This window comes from Crocodylus porosus, unplaced genomic scaffold (genome assembly GCF_001723895.1).
Source record: "Crocodylus porosus isolate Cpor-Errol unplaced genomic scaffold, CroPor_comp1, whole genome shotgun sequence".
NCBI lineage: Eukaryota > Metazoa > Chordata > Crocodylia > Crocodylidae > Crocodylus > Crocodylus porosus.
The window spans coordinates 96,958,357-96,976,055 of NW_017728906.1; the positions used below are offsets into that span (position 1 = coordinate 96,958,357).

The following is a 17,699-nucleotide window of genomic DNA, read 5'->3' on the forward strand; positions in this document are numbered from 1 at the left end:
CGCTGCTATTATACTCTAATGTGTTTGTTGGATATGGGCAATGCTTTTATCCACTTTACACCTAGATCATTAGATCTTTGAATATACCTCCTGATTTTTTCTTCCTTTAGCTCTAATGGCAATCTTCAGTGTTGTTTCACCTGCAAACCAGCATTTAGATGTTTCAGAGTAAGTGAAATGTTAATATTAATAACAAACAACTAGCAATTTCACAAAGTTAAACCTATATTGAGTAAAATGTAATTTGATTTAAATATATTGAGCCAAATGTTCCCAGCAACTGTACTATTATAAACTTTACTATTTATTAAGTACTACTAAAAAACATGAAATAGGCTTTGAGCCAATCTTGCTGCAGATTATATTGATTCAATGCCACTGATTCAAGGTTGTTGTGTTAGGACAGGTGAGGAAAAACTGGCCTATTAACTTCGGAAACATACGATAAATTGCATATTTCACATATCTTTGATAGTCGCTCTTCCCAGTTACTACAACCACTTCTAAATGTACATTTACCTGACACTGACTTAAAAAGAATGTGTACTCTTAAGTCAGACGTTAGCTAACTCAAGTTAAAATAGTAATAAGGACTTTTTAACTCAGGTTATTAGGTCATATTCCAGACCACAGGGGACACTGGCAACCTTAAGAATGGAATGAGCCACTGCTAAAATACGGGAGCTGTTTGAGGATGCTCAGAAATTGGGACTCTTATGATTTATCTATGCTGCATAAAGCTGTGTACTTAATTCTAGTTGGCTAGCTGAAGTTATTTTAGTCAAGTTAGAATAGCAGTGAAGACAAGATTGTATAAATCATGTCCTTTTTCTTTGACAAAAGCCATTACAGTTGGATTCATGGCAACAAACTCTTCACGGGCTGAATTGATTCCTGTGCTGACTTGAGTTCAGCACAGGTTCAAAGAGGCAATGAGTTGGGGAAGAGTTAAATTGCTACATTGTGCCTTCCTGACAATGAACCTCTTCTAGGGAAGATGGAAATAGCTTGAGGTTCACTCTAATCTTTACTCAGCTGCCTACAGCTCTAAGCAGGCACATCCGAGGCTAAGCCACCTTCCCTTTTGAAATGACTCCATTACATTCCCTGCACTGGGGGTTCTGCAGGAAGTAGTACTGACTCTACATTAGTCAGGAAAACTTTTTATATGGGGAAAATTTCTAGAGGCTCTGCTATAGCAGTTTTAAAATTACTTTGTCATAAGTCAGCATTTAGAGACATGAATTTGGCACATGGATATGACAAAAGGAAACCAAATTTTAAAAGAAAAAATAATAAATATATGGCTAATGCAGCCCATGCAATTGTGTGGTACAAAAAAACCCATTGATTCCTGTTATTTATGAGTCACTTACACCTTACCACTTGTGAATAATACCAAACCATCACATATGGTATATATAAAGAAGTCACAGTGTGCATGTGATGTTTTGAAACTCAGTTAATAAACACATATATTATAATCTAATTAGATCTTGGTTTTAGTTTTCTCCTCTGAATTCGGTGGAAATGTCTTTCTTTTTTTTTTAATTTCTAAACTTCCCTATTAATGTATATTAATTAACATCCAGGCTTTCTATGAAACCATATTGAACAGAAGTTTGTTTGAATTAGGAGATGATTACCCATGGAAAATTAGATTTTTTCCCCTAGAAGTGTCATTAATACACAAATGAAATTTAATAATGTATTTGAAGACTTCTGAACTGATTTTTTTAAATAGCCCATAATTATTGTGAATAATAACAGGTAAATTCTTCATCTAGTAAATAGCAAACTTTTACCTGGTGAGATCATGATTCACCCTGGAATATCAGCTTTTAAAATGTACTGGTCTTAACCATATATAGAGACTCCATATAAATTCTTATGACTTACATGAAATGTATGACATACTTTAACATGAAACACAGTCATATCAAAGCTGACTAACTTAGGTTAGCTTGATTTTGAACATAAATCATTTTCTAGCTACATAAATAGTAGATAGTAACTGGCCAGAAATAACCACAACCCTCTTCAGATTAAAATCTTTTTGCATATAAGCACACAACATACACTTTCCCAACAGTCTCCCAAGGATTTAATGTATTCCATGCAGGGTCATTAACATCACTCAGTAAAACTGGTATGCTATAATTAAATGCTTTAATTGTAGCAGTATTCGATTCTATATCTTTCAGAGGCTATATTTTAATAGGGCAGTGTGAGACAAGTGGTGGGATTAGCTAACAACTGAGCTCCTACCTGCTGGTCTCATCTTGATTCTGGAGGTAGTAGTTGATAGCATTCACTAAAAAACTAAATAAGCGACTGTACAGTGACTTTGCTAAAAGATCCCGGTAAAATTCTGCTATCTCTACAGTATATCGCCTCATGATCATATCTCCTAAGAAAGTAAGTAGGAAAAGGAGAGGAAAGCATAATTAGAAAACACATTAGTAACATTTTGACATAATATTTAACATAATATTTTAGATTTAACATAGCAACTTAATCCAGCCTTTTCACTTCCTCTTTTTGCCAATATCCATGTTGCAGGCTACTGGTATTTATGCAGGAAGAGCACAAGGCTTTTTCAACAACACACAAAAAAGACCTTAACCTCAGGAAAAGGGGTAAAAACACACATACACAGAGGGCCAGATTAATGCACAGACAAACTAGGCACATGCCTAGGGTCCTGAGCTGTGGGTGGCCCTGGTCCTTCCCCCTGCAGTGGCGGTGCAAATGGCCCCATCCCCTTCCTTTTGTCAGTCTCATTGCTGTGGCGACTGCTTCCTAGTGGTGGTTCCAAACCCAGCTCCCTGTAGGCGGCAGCACTGGGGTGGGGAGGGTGGTTTTGACTGGCTGGAGGCCCATGAGTTTTTTTGCCTTGGGCCCACTAAAGTGTTAATCCAGCCCTGCACACACACGTGTGGCATACTGGACTCCATCTTTTGCTAAAGAGAACCCATCTGAACAGAGGCACAACTTAAATTGTGGTGTCTTGGGTGACGTGGGGGTTGGAGAGAAGCACTTACTTCCTGACACAGGTTGTAGAGGCATGGCAAGCTGCTGTCTTGGCACAAACTCCCCCAACATGGGCTGTGATAGTGGCACAGGTTATCTGGGAATTGCTATTCTTGACACCCCCCCCCGTTCTTAGCACTACAGCCTAGTTTCTGATCTTGCTACACTTGTGTAAGGTTCAACACATTTCAGGTGTACTAACATTAGCCTCTCATCTTTGCTGAGGTTCACGTTACAGAGTTTACTAGACTTCTGTGGTCCAGCCTGCCATATTTAAGGGTAACAGCCCTAAGTATTCTTGACAGAGATTTTTTACTGGCTCATAATAACATGAAACAAAACATCAGCTATTTTGCCTTTGAAACTAAAACGATTAATAAATAGCTACCAAAATCTCACGTACATGAATGTGAACTTGGAACACAGTACCTTTGAAATACTGAACATCAGTTGTTAAGGCAGAAGCGAGTTCATCTGGTGAAACCTGCAACATTCCTGCCACTGAAATGAAAAGAATTGTTCTGAATATTTGTGTGCATTTATTTACTTAATTTTATTATATAAACAGACCTTCTTATTTAGATGCTATTTTTTTAACAACAACTTGAAGAAGAGATTCAGAAAACTCACACAAATGAGACCAATATAATACTTGGCAACTTCAGTGCAAGAGTTGGATTAAGAATTGGCCTGATACTCTGGGCAAACATGGAATTGGTCATAGCCAGCAAGTATTAGAACTTTGTGCAAGTCAAAATCTATGCATTACCAACACCTACTTCACTGGCAAAAGTCCCAAGGAAAACATTGTGGAAACATCCAAGATCAGGGCACTAGCACCAATTAGATCTAGTACTGACCTTGCATAACCACCTGAAAGAAATCTTGCAGAGATGCTATCACAGTGCTAACTTTAAGTCATTAATAGGCAAGTGAAGACATAGACAATGCTTCAGTTGGCTGTAAAGTCAAAATCAACGTCAAAAAGATCCACCATAGCAAAAACTACAATCCATTCTCAGAGAGACATCAGCCAAATTAAAAACATAGAAACTAAGGGTGTGTTAAGTGGGCAGTATTCAATTTGGATTTGGATTCTCCCTGATTCGAGGGACAGTGATTCAATTTGCTGATTCAGATCACTGTCACAGTTTGATTCGGCTGAATCTGAAGATTTAATTCTGATTCAGAGAATCACTGATTCAGCCGTAAACACAGCTTTATATGTTTTTTCTAAATACCTTGAGGTACCAGGCGTGGCTTATGAATGCTGAAATGGTGGGGCAGATGGAGCATCCCACAGAAGCATGGTGAGGGGGGTCCCCCACACACTTGACGGCGGACCTGGAAGTCCACTTCTGGGTCCACTGCCAAGCACACAGCGGACCCCCATCCCACATACTCCCAGCTCAGTGATCAGCTGCAAGGGGTCCCTAAGTGCCCCCCCCAGACCCAGGAAGCACCAGTCACCGAGCTGGGGGATGGGGAGGGGTCCCCCTCACACTCCGCAATGGACCCAGAAGTGGACCAGAACTACTTCTGGTCCATTTCAGGGTCCACCGCCAAGTGCACGGGGGAACCCCCTGCACTCCTGTGGGATGCTCCATTTGCCCCACCATCTCGGCATTCACAAGCCACGCCTGGTACCTCAAGGGACGTACAAAAAACATATAAAGCTCTGTCTATGTCCAAATTGGCAAATCTCTCTGAATCAATTTGGAGTCTTCCAACTTAATTTAGAGAGATTAATGGGTCTCCTGATTCAATTTGGTTTTGGAGATTAGCCTGCCAAATCAAGCATCAAGTCAGTTATGAAAGCAAGTTTACCTAACAACACAGCCACTGAGGCTTGGGAACAATTAAAAACTAACATGTACAAAGCTGCTGTAACAGCACCACAGTCTTTGGCAAAAAAGTTAAGAAAGATGCAGATAGGTTTGAAGAGCACTCTGAAACCCTTCTACCACCACTGAGAACAGAAGGACAGTGCTAATCAACTATAAGAAATCTCCCAATGCCATAACCCTGGAACTTCTGAGAAAAGCTTGAAGAGAAATGCAAAAGAAGGCTAAGAGATATACCCAAGATTTTTGACTGAAACACTGTAATGATATTCCAAAAACATCTGACACACATGGTAGCGATGCAATACACAAGAGGATGAGATGAGCAGTTAGTTCAGTCAAAAAAAAAACGGAGAAAGACTTAAACTGAAATGTCATTACTAATCAACAAAAACAACTCGAGTGTTGGATTGAACACTATGGAATTCTATACTCCACTGAGACTGAAATCAAACACAAAGAGCTTGGAGGGTTACCACAGTTTGAAATTAGGATGGATCTGGACAAGGAGCTTACATCAGAAGATTTGCAGAAAGCCATTAAATTGATTTCTGGGAACAAGGCATCTGGTAACGACTTTTTGCCTGCTGAAATCTACAAATGTGCTGATGACAAATTAATTAAAAAACTATATGATGTTATACTGCTCTGTTGGAAAGAGGAAGCAGTATTGCAAAATTTCAAAGATGCTCAATTTCTACAATTATACAAAAACAAAGAAGATAGAAGCAACTGTGATATTTACAGAGGTATCTTCCTGTTGAACATCATCAGAAAAAGTGACACTCAGATCATGGTTTCTAGCCTGCAATCTCTTGGTGAAACAATATATCCTGAAAGTCAATCAGATTTTCATTCAGGATGAATACCACTGTATATAGTCTTCATCAATGTAATGACAGCTTTCAATACAGTGAACAGACGGGCCTTTTCACTTTTCTGAAGAAACCGGGTTGTCCCCACAAACTGAGGAACATCATTCACTCATTACAACAAGGTATGAAGGCAACTGTAGTGTATGAAAACAAAGAATCAAATGCCTTTGACATCAACAAAAGGGTGAAACAGGAATGTGTCTTAGCCATCCGTGCTTTTTAACATCTACTTTTCATTCCTGCTTGTTCATGCATTCAAGGACAGCAATGATGGCATTTATCTTTAAAACAGATTAGATGGAGGCTTGTTCAACATTGCAAGGTTTAGAAGAAAACCAAGGTGAAAGAACTAGTACTGAGAGACTTCCTGTTGTGGATGATGCGGCTTTGGTTCCCCACAGTGGTTCTTCCCTCAAAAATCTCTCGGGCAGATTTTCTGAGTCATGCAAGAGTTCTGGGATGGCAATTAGTCTTAAGAGGACTGTGATCACGTACTAAGGAGTGGAAGAACCAATACCTGACATCACTCTGGAAGATAAATCTCTTTGTGTTGTTTATGGTTTTTGCTGCTTGGATTCTATAATCTACAGGAATCTTGACCTTCAGACTTAATTGACTAACAGAATTGGAAAATCAGCTAAGAATTTTGTGCTATTGCAGAAATATGCATGGAATAACAGCAAACGATCAACTAAGGTGAAAATGCAAATCTACAAGACTATTTACAGTCATCCTTGCTTTGTGGTTCAGAAACATGGACTACATATGCCAGGCATATTAAGAGACTGAACAGCTTCCGCATGAGATGTCACCATGATCCTGAAAATAAAGTAGGAAGACAGAATATCGAAGATAGAGGTACTGAAGTGCACAGGACTGACACATTTAGAAACCACTATCAAGAATAGGAGTTTGCAATGGATTCATCATGTCATGAGAATGGGAGGAAACTGTATCCCCAAGAATATTTTGTACAGTGAGATTCAAAATGGCTTTAGAAAGCGGGGTCACCCTCTATGGCAGTACCATGATGTGTACAAAACTGATATGAAGTCTTTCAACATCAACATAGAAAGCTAGGAGGAGCAGGCAGAATCCTGTCTGATTTGGAGGGAACATCTGGCACTAGGTGCAGCTCAACATGAAGTGGCTCTGAGCCAGAGGACAGAAACAAAGCAAGAAAGAACAAAGCAGCATGCTGTAAATTTTGACTCCAACTTAGACAACATATGGGTCTGTGAAACTTGTAACAAGCTGTGTTGCTCTCAAATTGGGCTCGTCACCACAAATGCATTCATCAGGCATCTGACTATACACTTCTTTTGTATACACCACAATCCAGAGGATCAATGATTACCTACCATTTTTTTTAACGGGTAAAAGAACCTAAACATAAGAGGGAGCTGTCACAGTAGTAATCAAAATTAATGAACATGTAAAATCAGCTTACAATAATCAGGACTTTGTAAAGTTTGAATGCATCTGCGTACTTGATTACAGCTTTCTCCCTTCTTATGGATTATACAGGACTTTTCACAGGACTTGGCAAGTTCTTGCTAGTATTAGAGTTAAGGTATGCTATGTATTGGCAATCTGTATTCATAAGTCATTCTGAAGAGATTTGTAAGTGACCAAGAGGGCAACTTCAAAGCAATAGAAGCTTTTAACGCAAAGATTTTTTAATGTAAGGAATAATGTTCAACGTAAATTGCTTGGCTGTTGATCAGCAACATAGGTATATTTAAAAAGAGTAAAGAGTACCCAAAGTACACTGTATAACCTTTTGTACACTGTATAAGCAAATGTCAGGGTTAATAGAATTGTATTTATTCACTTAAAAATCTGTAATTTAGAAAATATCAAAGTCAATGAGATATTGTGTTTCCACACTAACTGAGGCTTCAGAGCAGATCTTTGTCAGCCTAGACAGTGTTTCCACCTATTGGTGAATCAGTGAAATTGCTCTGCTACAAGACAAAGGAGGCAACACTAGAAGCCATGTTCTACTAACCTTGTTCCAGTAGCTGCAGGTCTGACACAAATGCTGTCTCAGCGTCTGTCAGAGCAGTAAACCGAATGTCTCCAAGATGCAGAATTGCTGAGAGAATTACAAATAGGTTCTCCACCTCCTGCACATATTTTATACACAATTAAAGATAAAGAAGAGTTCTGCTGGGCATACCAACGAAAAAAAGATGCTTTACAAAAATATATGCATTATTAATATATAGTAGTGGCATTTGCTAGACTAAAAGCTATTCATTTATAATGTATTAATAGGTAAGTACTTTAGGGTTTAGAAATCATACTGTGACCTATACAGTATATAAAACAATAAAAATTACCATTTTTACTATTTTATTCATGTAAATCAAATTAACTCATGTTCTGAGAAATGTATTTAGAATGTGGTGCAATAATAAAATACCTGTAATAGATATATTATTTCTGCAATAAATAAAAATGTCTTGCCTACTGACAATTACAAAGTGAGAAATTCTATACCTATGAATAGCAATATTTTTTCCCAGCTTATCACAATCAAAAGCAAATGGTATAGCTATAAATTCAGCAAGATCCCAGTGGCAAAAGCTATAATTAAAATTTTTAAGGTACATTATGATTTTTATATGCTTATAACTTTTTGAAACAATGTTTTTAGACTAATTTTATAGGCCTAATTTCTGCCCAAAAGCTTTTTTTCTTTTTCTTAATATAAAAATTAAGCAAAAATTGCTCCAGAAAAAATGAGTGAGAAAGGTAAGAATTAACTTGTGATTTATTTTGTGAAAAATTATTCTGAATCTTTGAAAAGAGGAGTTAAAAAAGAAAGAAAACTAAACAGCTGGGTTTTTTGCATTTAAATTACATAGCAAGAAAATCCTCTCTCTATAAAGTGTTATTATGTATTATGGAACAGTGTCAACTGATAGTGAAGTTATCTGATAACTTGCATTTGAAAAGTACTGAAATCATTCTTACAGCCTGATTTATGACACATTTGTTTTGGTCCATGCAGGTCAAGTGGCTTAATTTATTAACTATTTGTTGCAGTATCGGATCCAAAATACTACAACATGAAAAATACTATGTTACAAAATGAAATATTTAATCAAAGACTCTTTTCTTGTTTGCACTGCAAGAGACACAACCATAGCTTCTAAAGAAACTGTGGAGAACCCCGACCCTCTAAGGGTGTCCCAACACACCCTGCTCCAAAGCATGGAAATGCTCTAGTTAAGATGCTCCACGGGCATTCATTCGGGGCTGCTCTTGAGACCATGGTTTCTGGCTTTCTTGACAGCAGCCTCAAAGATGTCCCTGAAGTGGCCCCATCAGCACATTTCCAGAACTGGAGTGTACTAGTTTGAGTGGGTAACTAGGAAATGCTTTGGAGCCATTCTAGCAGGTGCAAGGTGCTGAAAGAGGCCTTGCAAGAGATATAACATGAGAACAAAATGCTCTCACAAACTCTTATCCCCTAAATCAGATTATTTCTCAAGCGACTTTTCAACCTCTTGGAACTTAATAGGGAGTGTAAAAGGAGTAATAATACTTTCTTTTTTATCTTTCCTGTAGCCCTGACTCCTGCCTCTACAGCCCTGCATCCTACTTCTGCCCTGCAAAAATCCCATCACAAAGCAGCCAATGTTGCAAGAAAGCTAGCAGCATACTAGGCTGCATTAGTAAGAGCATTTGCAGCAGATCAAGGGAAGTGATTATTCCTCTCTATTCTGCACTGGTGAGGACACATCTGGAGTACTGTGTCCAGTTTTGGGCCCTCCCCACAATAAAAACAAGTTGCAGCGAGTTCAGTGGATACCAATGAAACTGGTGAGGGGGCTGGGGCACATGACTTCTGAGGAGAGGCTGAGAGAACTGGGCTTATTTAATTTGGAGAAGAGAAGACTGAGATGGGATTTAATAGCAGACTTTAGCTATCAGAAATGTGTTTAGAAAGAGGATGGAGCTAGACTGTTTTCAGTGGTGGCAGAGGACAGAACAATGGGCAAAGGTCTCCAGTTGCAACAGGGGAGGTTTAGGTTGGATATTACAAAAAAACCCTCTCTCACTAGAAGGGTGGTGATGCACTGGAACAGGCTACCTAGAGAGGTGGTACAATCTTTATCCTTGGAGATTTTAGAGGCCCAGTTCGACAAAGTCCTGGCAAAGATCTGGTTGGGGATGGTCCTGCATTGAGCAGGAGTTTGGACAGATGACCTCCTGAGGTCCCTTCCAACCCTCATTTTCTATGATTCTATACACACAGACCTGACACTGAGCCCAGGAGAACCCCTGTGAGCAGGCATAGCACCTCCTCTCCCTCTTCCCCTTTCCCTCCCATGTCACTGTCAGGTGCAGGCAAGCAGCGTAGGGTGGGAAGGAGGGGTGGGAAAGCTTGCCTGTGCCCAGCAGTCCAATCAGTCTCCATGGTGCTGCACATGCTCACAGGGGTTCTTCTGGGCTCAGTGTCAGGTCTGTGTGTGCAGCATGGGGTGCTTTGTGATGGGGTTTGTACAGAGTCACAGATGCCTCCTTTCTCTCCTGTACTGCATGCCAGCAGCTAACAGATACCAGTAACTGACAGACAATGGAGCAGGGGGAGGAGAGCATCCCTGGCAGCCAATCATGGCTGGCCCAGGTGCTCAGCTGTTCTTATAGTTTCTGGCAGCCTGGGAAGATGTGGAGTCTGCTGAGAGGTGTGCAGGAGCACTCCCAACCTGCTGGCCTCGGCCAAAGCAGGCAGACTGCATGACCCCCTGCAAAAGACCAACGTGTGGTCCGTTCATTCCTGATCTAACCTACGCTGCTTACAGAAAACCATGTAACTTTGATTGATTCCGCCTCGGGCTTTTTGAATGTCTGTACTTAGCCTCACTCTGATGAATGAACAGAATGCCTGTTATCTCAGCAGTGCTAATTACCCTGGGGGGAGCACTGTGCTAATGCACCTTTTGGCTAAGAACAAGATCATTTACACTGAGCACATCATTGGCCATCGTCAGTATGAAGTGAGCCAGATAAGACCATGTATAGGCATTACATTTTTGCTAGAGCCTTTCTTCCAGCACAAAAGAATGTGTATAACTGTTCAAAATGTTCCTACAGAAGAACAGCTCTTCCACAAGAAACTTCTGCCTCATCAAACCAGGTCTCTCTCCTCACTCCTGCACTAACCTGAATAGCTGTACATTTCTCTCAGGTGTTGAGGGCCCTCAGTATCCCACAGTTATCTGTTCTTCCTTGCTCTCTCCAAAGGAGAGGAGGGCCATTTTTCTGATGCTTCTCACCATTTGAGAAGTAGACCCCACTTGGTGCACTCCTCCAGTTCAACCCAGAGGAGTGCAGTAGGAGCCAAGCAGGGGTAGACCAGAGAAGTCACATCCCCCATTTCCAACCACACTGCAGAACCAGCAGCCAGCGACTTTTTAAAGTCTCCAAAACATAAGAATCCACCCCCCTCCATCCTCCAGCTGATCTCAATTTTTTTGAGAATGGAAATCAAAAGATCAGGTTCTAGCCCAGGATCAGAGACTTACTTACTGTCTCCATATCCATACAATACTACTTAGCTATACCTAAATAGGGATATTAGTAAATATTAGCCTGCGGCAGTGAAGCATCAGTGAGGATTGGTTATGTATTGCTTACGTAGCTCTTCAAAAAGGTAAAGAACTTTATCATTACCTTCAGTTAGAAGAAAAGTAAATTTGGATCCCTCCACAGATCGCATAGTTCATTTAGGGGGCATGACCTACCCTATACTAACTCCCATATATCCAGCACAGAAAGCACATCAAGAGGTCTGAACTGATTTGCAGTTTGCTCTTTGGGGATTACTGCAGTCCAGTGAATATAGGGAAACCCTGAGATCACTCTAAGTTATTCCAAAGATTATTCTTTTCTTCTCTTCAACCTCTCAGCTGTTCCAAGCAAAAATAAAATGAAGCAAAGGATGTAGTAAAATTCTGAGACAAAACTCTATCAAAATTAATGTTGTCAAATTGTCTCTGCAGTTAAATTTAGGGGTTTAAACCCCTCTCCTTAAACAAAGGAAAAAGTTAATGAAAGAATTAGTGAAACATAATGTGTCTAGAATATGAGATGTTTCAGTAAACCCAATGCACTACTGGTCTGAAAAGGATTATATGACTTCTAGGAGTAATCACCTAGTGCCCAAACTCAAATACCTTGCATCTCTGCCATTCCCCTCAAGTGCTTTTTCAGCCTTCTTCCTTGATTCTTTCCTAAATCAGCTCCATCACCTACTTTATAGGGTTAAAATGGACTTCAAACCCTATTTTTCTTTTTTGTATTTGTGGGTTTAAGTCAGATATTTCATGTTACTTGACTATAATTTTGTTTGCCTAATTATGCATATGCTTCTTTTCAGGTGCTGCCAGCAATCAGAAAGCATTTGGAATATGTTTCACAAAATTAAAGGGATGTGGAGATAATCAGAAAGAGGAAAGATTCCCATGGGATTTATGAGATTTCTGTCATATGGGATTTGATTGTTTCTTGTTATCTGTGATTTAATTGTTCAGAGTATTATACCTTGCAGCTGTTTTGGAATCTTTAAGAATGAAATAGGTTGACATTGTTGATGCAGTATCTAATTAAAAGTGATTACACTCATTTCCCCGGAGTGAACTAGCACTTTGTTTCATTGGTATTTTTAAGAAAAACAAAAACAAACAAACAAAAAAACCCCAGGTCCTTTCTTCCTTACTTTTCATATAGGAGTTTCTTATGACCTGATTTAAGGAGACACACTTGCATAACTTACCAGGTTATTGAATCCCAAAGCACTCAGAGCTTGTTTTAGGATAGATAATTTGTCTCTGTTCTGAGTGCTCACTGTTACTGATGTCTCCTCAGATCCAGCTTGATTTAGATACCTGCACAAAGAAAAATGGCACACATTCTTTATACAGCAGGTTTATGAAGGTTGTGAAGTTAAAATTTATCCCTTTGCCTACAAATACCTGAAACACTTCTAAAGTATTTTGAGAAGACTGACCACAGTTCCTTGAGCTCAGTGAGGGAAAGGTAGCTGTGACAGAATGTGTTTACATTCCACATTTCCTTGGACTCTTGCTTCTTATCGCACGCAGATACTTCCTTGTGACACCTCTATATATTTGAAAGAACATGTGGAGTACATTTCTGCCATTCCTGAGGAGGCAGGTAAGATTGCTTAATTTTTGTCTGGCGGCTATTTTGAGCTCATAATCAGTATCTTCCAAATAAATATGCAAGGGGATTGATTCCCATCTATGGCAAACTACAGCTCAGGCACACTGGGAAAAAAGAGCTTGACAAGGAGCTGATTGTGGTTCCTTCATTCTTAGCCTCACTGTAAGTTAAAACTGCAAGGTCGCTTTAACTTTAATCTGTGCCACTGAAACCTTTTGTCAGTTGGGAGTAGCAGTCTTGTTCCATCTTTCTCCTCTCCTCCCATGACAGATCTTCTTTCCCTGCCATTTTACCTGTCCGTCCTGCCCCTCTTGCACTCCCCTAATACCAAGGTCTTTAATTTCTACCTCTGCTAAGTTTGCAGTGCTGGTGATTCTCTGTACGAATATGTGTATTTGGGGGTGGGTGCCCTGAAAGATAAATCTCTGGCTACTTAAATTTCACTCTGTTGTACCCAGGAGCTGGAAGAAGCCAGGTCTCTTCAGCTTTATCCTAAGATAATTCAACTGAATAGCATAGTAAAAGGGAGACAACCAGGGAAGTAGCCCCAGGTAACAAACTGGGGTGTTGAGCTGCTGTGCTGGCAGTCTGGTTTCTGCTGCTAGCAGCACAGCCACTGATTCTACTGAGGGTGCAGAAGTGCCCAGGTATGCCTCTAATTCAATTCACAAGCACATGAGTAGAAGAAGTATATACTCAGCACTTCTCAGGATATGTCTTTATGCAGTAAGCATGGTTAATATACTGCCCTAAGATCCACAGTAAAAGACAATATGACCTGCAACAGGGATATCCTAACATATTATAAATATTCTTGAAAAAGTGTTCCGTCAAAAGAAACCCAAAACCTTCAGAAATGTAAAAAAGATTACAAAAAAATGAAAAAAAGCCAACATAAGGACACATCAAATGCATGAAAATATAGCATGTACATTAAGAACTGCAACCTAATTCATGTTCTTAGCTGTAACATATTGTGGGCTACTTATAACACCTGTGGTTAAAATAATTAAGTGCCTAACATCCATTAAAATAAATAGGTGTTAAAGACTTAAACGCTTAAAAAAATCCAGCCTTAATGACACCTAACTGGAAAAGGCAAAAAGGGGCAGCATGTTTGCATCTTAGTGGTAGGTTCTCTCATAACCATAAAAAAAGCAGAACCAGGGTGGCTTGTACTATTGCAGTTCCTGATCATATTTACATTCCAGTTGGAGTGGACATGAACTTCACATAGTCATCTTACTACTGCTAGGAGACTGATAATCCTTGTAGCTCAGAGTGGTGCTTCGTATGATCATATGCAGATTTTAGAAAGATTTACAAATTATTTGCTTTTTATGGTATTTTAGCAGTTATTGCCAGGGATTATGAGAGAGAATGTTTAGGAAAGATCATGATACCATCAAACTTATTGCTGTAATACCTTTATTGCTTGGACAGAAACAGGTAACTTGCCTTAATGAGAGACCAAAAAAAAAGTAACGGGAGAAAATGTGTGCATGGATGTGTGGCACTTCCCACCAAAAGGGCAAACTTCTGAGGATATTCCTAATTAACACAATGCCATTTACTAGGATAGACAATCATTTCCAGCTGCAGGCCCAAATGATCCATCATGAGTCAGAGAAGGGTGGACAGATGGGTGCTGGGACCTAGCCACTGCCATCACTTTTCTCTATGAAGGCATGGAGAGAGTGTCCACAACCAGGGTTTGGTTCCCGGGACAACAGCTGAGGACCATGCTGCTGAATGTCACTGATTCAAGTTTGTGGGCCAGATCCAATTATTCTGTGGTCCAAATCCAGGCTATGAATTGTAGCTTGCCACCCCCTGACCTACAACATGAAGACTGGACTGCATTCTTATTGCCTACAATGTGGTTAAATCCCCAAATTGAAGGCAATAAGGGGATTAAACACCTATGAGGCACTCAATGTCTTGTAGATTTGGGCCCTTATGGCTAGATTTGAAAGTGTTTATCAGCTCCCACTGAGAGCTCAGTGAATGTTTTTTCTCTATTTTAGGCACAGTCTTTTTATGCCTATAACTTTAATATTTTGGAAGCTCAGTTAAAGCATATTCTATTTTAATGCTCTTAATGCATGAGTTTTCAAAAATATGTATTAAAACTGCCAACTCATAATAACTCAGGGTCCAGATTTAGAAGAAGCAGAGTTTTTTTCCCCCCCACTGACTTGTGTTCAGCACTTTCTGGAATCCCACTGGGTGCTTCTACACATGCAATTAATGCAAAGCAATAAACTCTGGAGCAGTCTGACCCAAAGTAAACTATTCCTGAGCACAGCATCTACATATGCATCCAGGACAGCAGCAATTTGAGCTGGGGCATAGCAGACTTGAGCTGGAAAATGGATGGGGGGGGTGTCAGGCAGCAGAGGGGCTGGCTGGGGTATAAGGGTGCTGAAAGTGTGGAACTGTGTGGATAGGCAGAATGCAGGAGTCCGGCCCCCAGCTGGCTGGACTGACCATTTACAATTTATGCCCATGGGCTAGGAACAGACATTCAAAAAGCCTGAGCCTGAATTGATTCAATCTTTGCAAGTTAGTTTAACTTGCCTACGCTGAACCGATTTATAACCAGACAGACATTGTCTCTGGACTGAGGAAATTCAGGCACATGACTGCAGTGGCTCAGGCTAGAAGCTGGGGCATGCTAGAGCAGCCCTCCTTTCCATTATATAGTGCTGAGCTGAAGGGGTGTGGCCAGGACTTGGCAGGATGTTCTGATTAGCTGACCTGTTGATTACCTCAAAAATGCCCTAAGCTGACACTGTTCTGTCTGCCTTTGTCCTGTCCCAGTGAAATTGAAGACATGCACACACAGACACCTCTCGACATTAGCTAGCATACCACATGAAAAGGGTCCATGGGGCTGGGGTCTGTGCTGTGGGGATGGGAGGGATGGGGTGATTCCTGCTTAAGCAGTGAGAGCAGGTAGGCCAGAGGGAAGCCAGGCAGAACTAGTTGTACCTGCAGGGTCTCTGCTGGAGCTCCAGCCAGGAAGCAGAAGGGAGTGGTCAGCTCTGCTATAGAGCAGAGAGCCCCACCCAGCCCAGCCCAGCCCAGAGACCATACTGGGGGCTAAGAACAAGGAAGCTGGGGGTGTCTGGTTTATCTTAAACCATCAAGGGGTCTGGGACAGACATTACATAAACCTGTTTGACCCAAATCAGTTAAGTCTGATACTACATTCAACAAGGTTTATCTCAAACTGGTTTCAGCCATTTTCAAATTGACTTATGTGCAGTGAACATCTGTTCTGTTACAGGTTTAAACCAGTTTCTGATCACTTAAACTGGTTTATGTGTAATGTCTGTCCCTAACCATGGTCAATATCTACACATATATTTAATCACAGTTAATTATTCTGCCATAAGGTAGTACTATTTTACAGTGGAGTTGATTAGTTTACTGTGGCCAATACCGCCTAATATGTGTAGACAGTGACACTTTACTGCACAGCAAATTAGTTTACTCTGCAGTAAAGTGTGTGTATAGATGCACCCACTTTGTGCAAAGAGTAAATGAAATTTTGAGTTAGATTTCTCCAGAGTGAATAAAGTGTAGAAGTTTACTGAAGTCAAAACCAAAACTCATGGTAACTATGATGGGAGCAAAGTTAAGTCAATGATAAATGCTTTAAAATAGTATCATAAGCACTTGCTGGTTTAGTGGATTGTTCCTCTTAGTAAGGTTCACCCATCAGAAGAGGTATTTCATCCATCAATGCTGACCTCGTGAAGGAACACCTTAAGAGGCTGCATACCTTCAAGTCAGCTGGCCCTGACAATCTGCACCCCAGGGTACACAAGGAGCTGGTGAGCATCATAGCCCAGCCTCTGGCACGGATCTTTGAAAACTCCTGGCGCTCTGGTGTAGTGCCCGAAGACTGGAAGAAGGCCAATGTGGTGCCGAACTTCAAGAAAGGGTGGAAAGTGGGTCTGGCTAACTATAGACCCATCAGCCTGACTTCTATCCTGGGGAAAGTCTTAGAACAGTTTATTAAAAGAGGCCATCCTTAATGGACTGGCCGACACTAACATCCTGAGGGATAGTCAGCACGGGTTTGTTGCAGGTAGGCTTTGCTTGACCAATCTCATTTCCTTCTACGACCAGGTGACCTATCACCTGGACAAGGGAGAAGAGATTAATGTCATATATCCTGACTTCAAAAAAGCCTTCAGTCTGGTATCCCACAGCCACCTCTTGGCGAAACTGGCCGATTGTGGCCTTGGGTCCACCATGATCTGCTGGCTGGGAAATTGGCTCCGTGGTTGGACCCAGAGGGTGGTAATTGATGAAAGTCAATCATCATGGTGTCCTGTGACCAGTGGGGTCCCCCAAGGCTCTGTCGTTAGATTCATATTGTTCAGCATCTTCATTAATGATGTGGACACTGGAGTCAGAAGCGGACTGGCCAAGTTTGCTGATAACACCAAACTCTGGGGCAAAGCATCCACACCAGAAGACAGGAGCATGATCCAGGCTGACCTGGACAGGCTCAGCAAATGGATGCATGAGAACCTGATGGTGTTTAACACTGAAAAATGCAAGGTTCTCCACCTTGGGAAGAAAAACCTGCAGCATCCTTATAGACTCGGCAGTGCTATGCTAGCTAGCACTACAGAAGAAAGAGACTTGGGGGTTATCATTGACCACAAGATGAACATGATCCTTCAATATGATGCCGCGGCTAGTAAAGCAACAAAAACACTGGCTTTCA

At 40.7% G+C, this 17,699-nt stretch overlaps 1 protein-coding gene across 1 annotated transcript in view; it reads right to left on the reverse strand.

Annotated features, from left to right (window-relative positions):
- Positions 1–17,699, reverse strand: part of MYO16 (myosin XVI) — a 484,140-nt gene that overhangs the window by 179,777 nt on the left and 286,664 nt on the right. Inside the window, exons 16-19 of the mRNA XM_019529669.1 lie at positions 12,543–12,654; positions 7,764–7,881; positions 3,463–3,534; positions 2,269–2,410 (exon numbers count right to left, since the gene is read on the reverse strand). Coding sequence (XP_019385214.1) covers positions 2,269–2,410; positions 3,463–3,534; positions 7,764–7,881; positions 12,543–12,654 — 444 coding nt within the window. The remainder of the gene's footprint in view (positions 1–2,268; positions 2,411–3,462; positions 3,535–7,763; positions 7,882–12,542; positions 12,655–17,699) is intronic.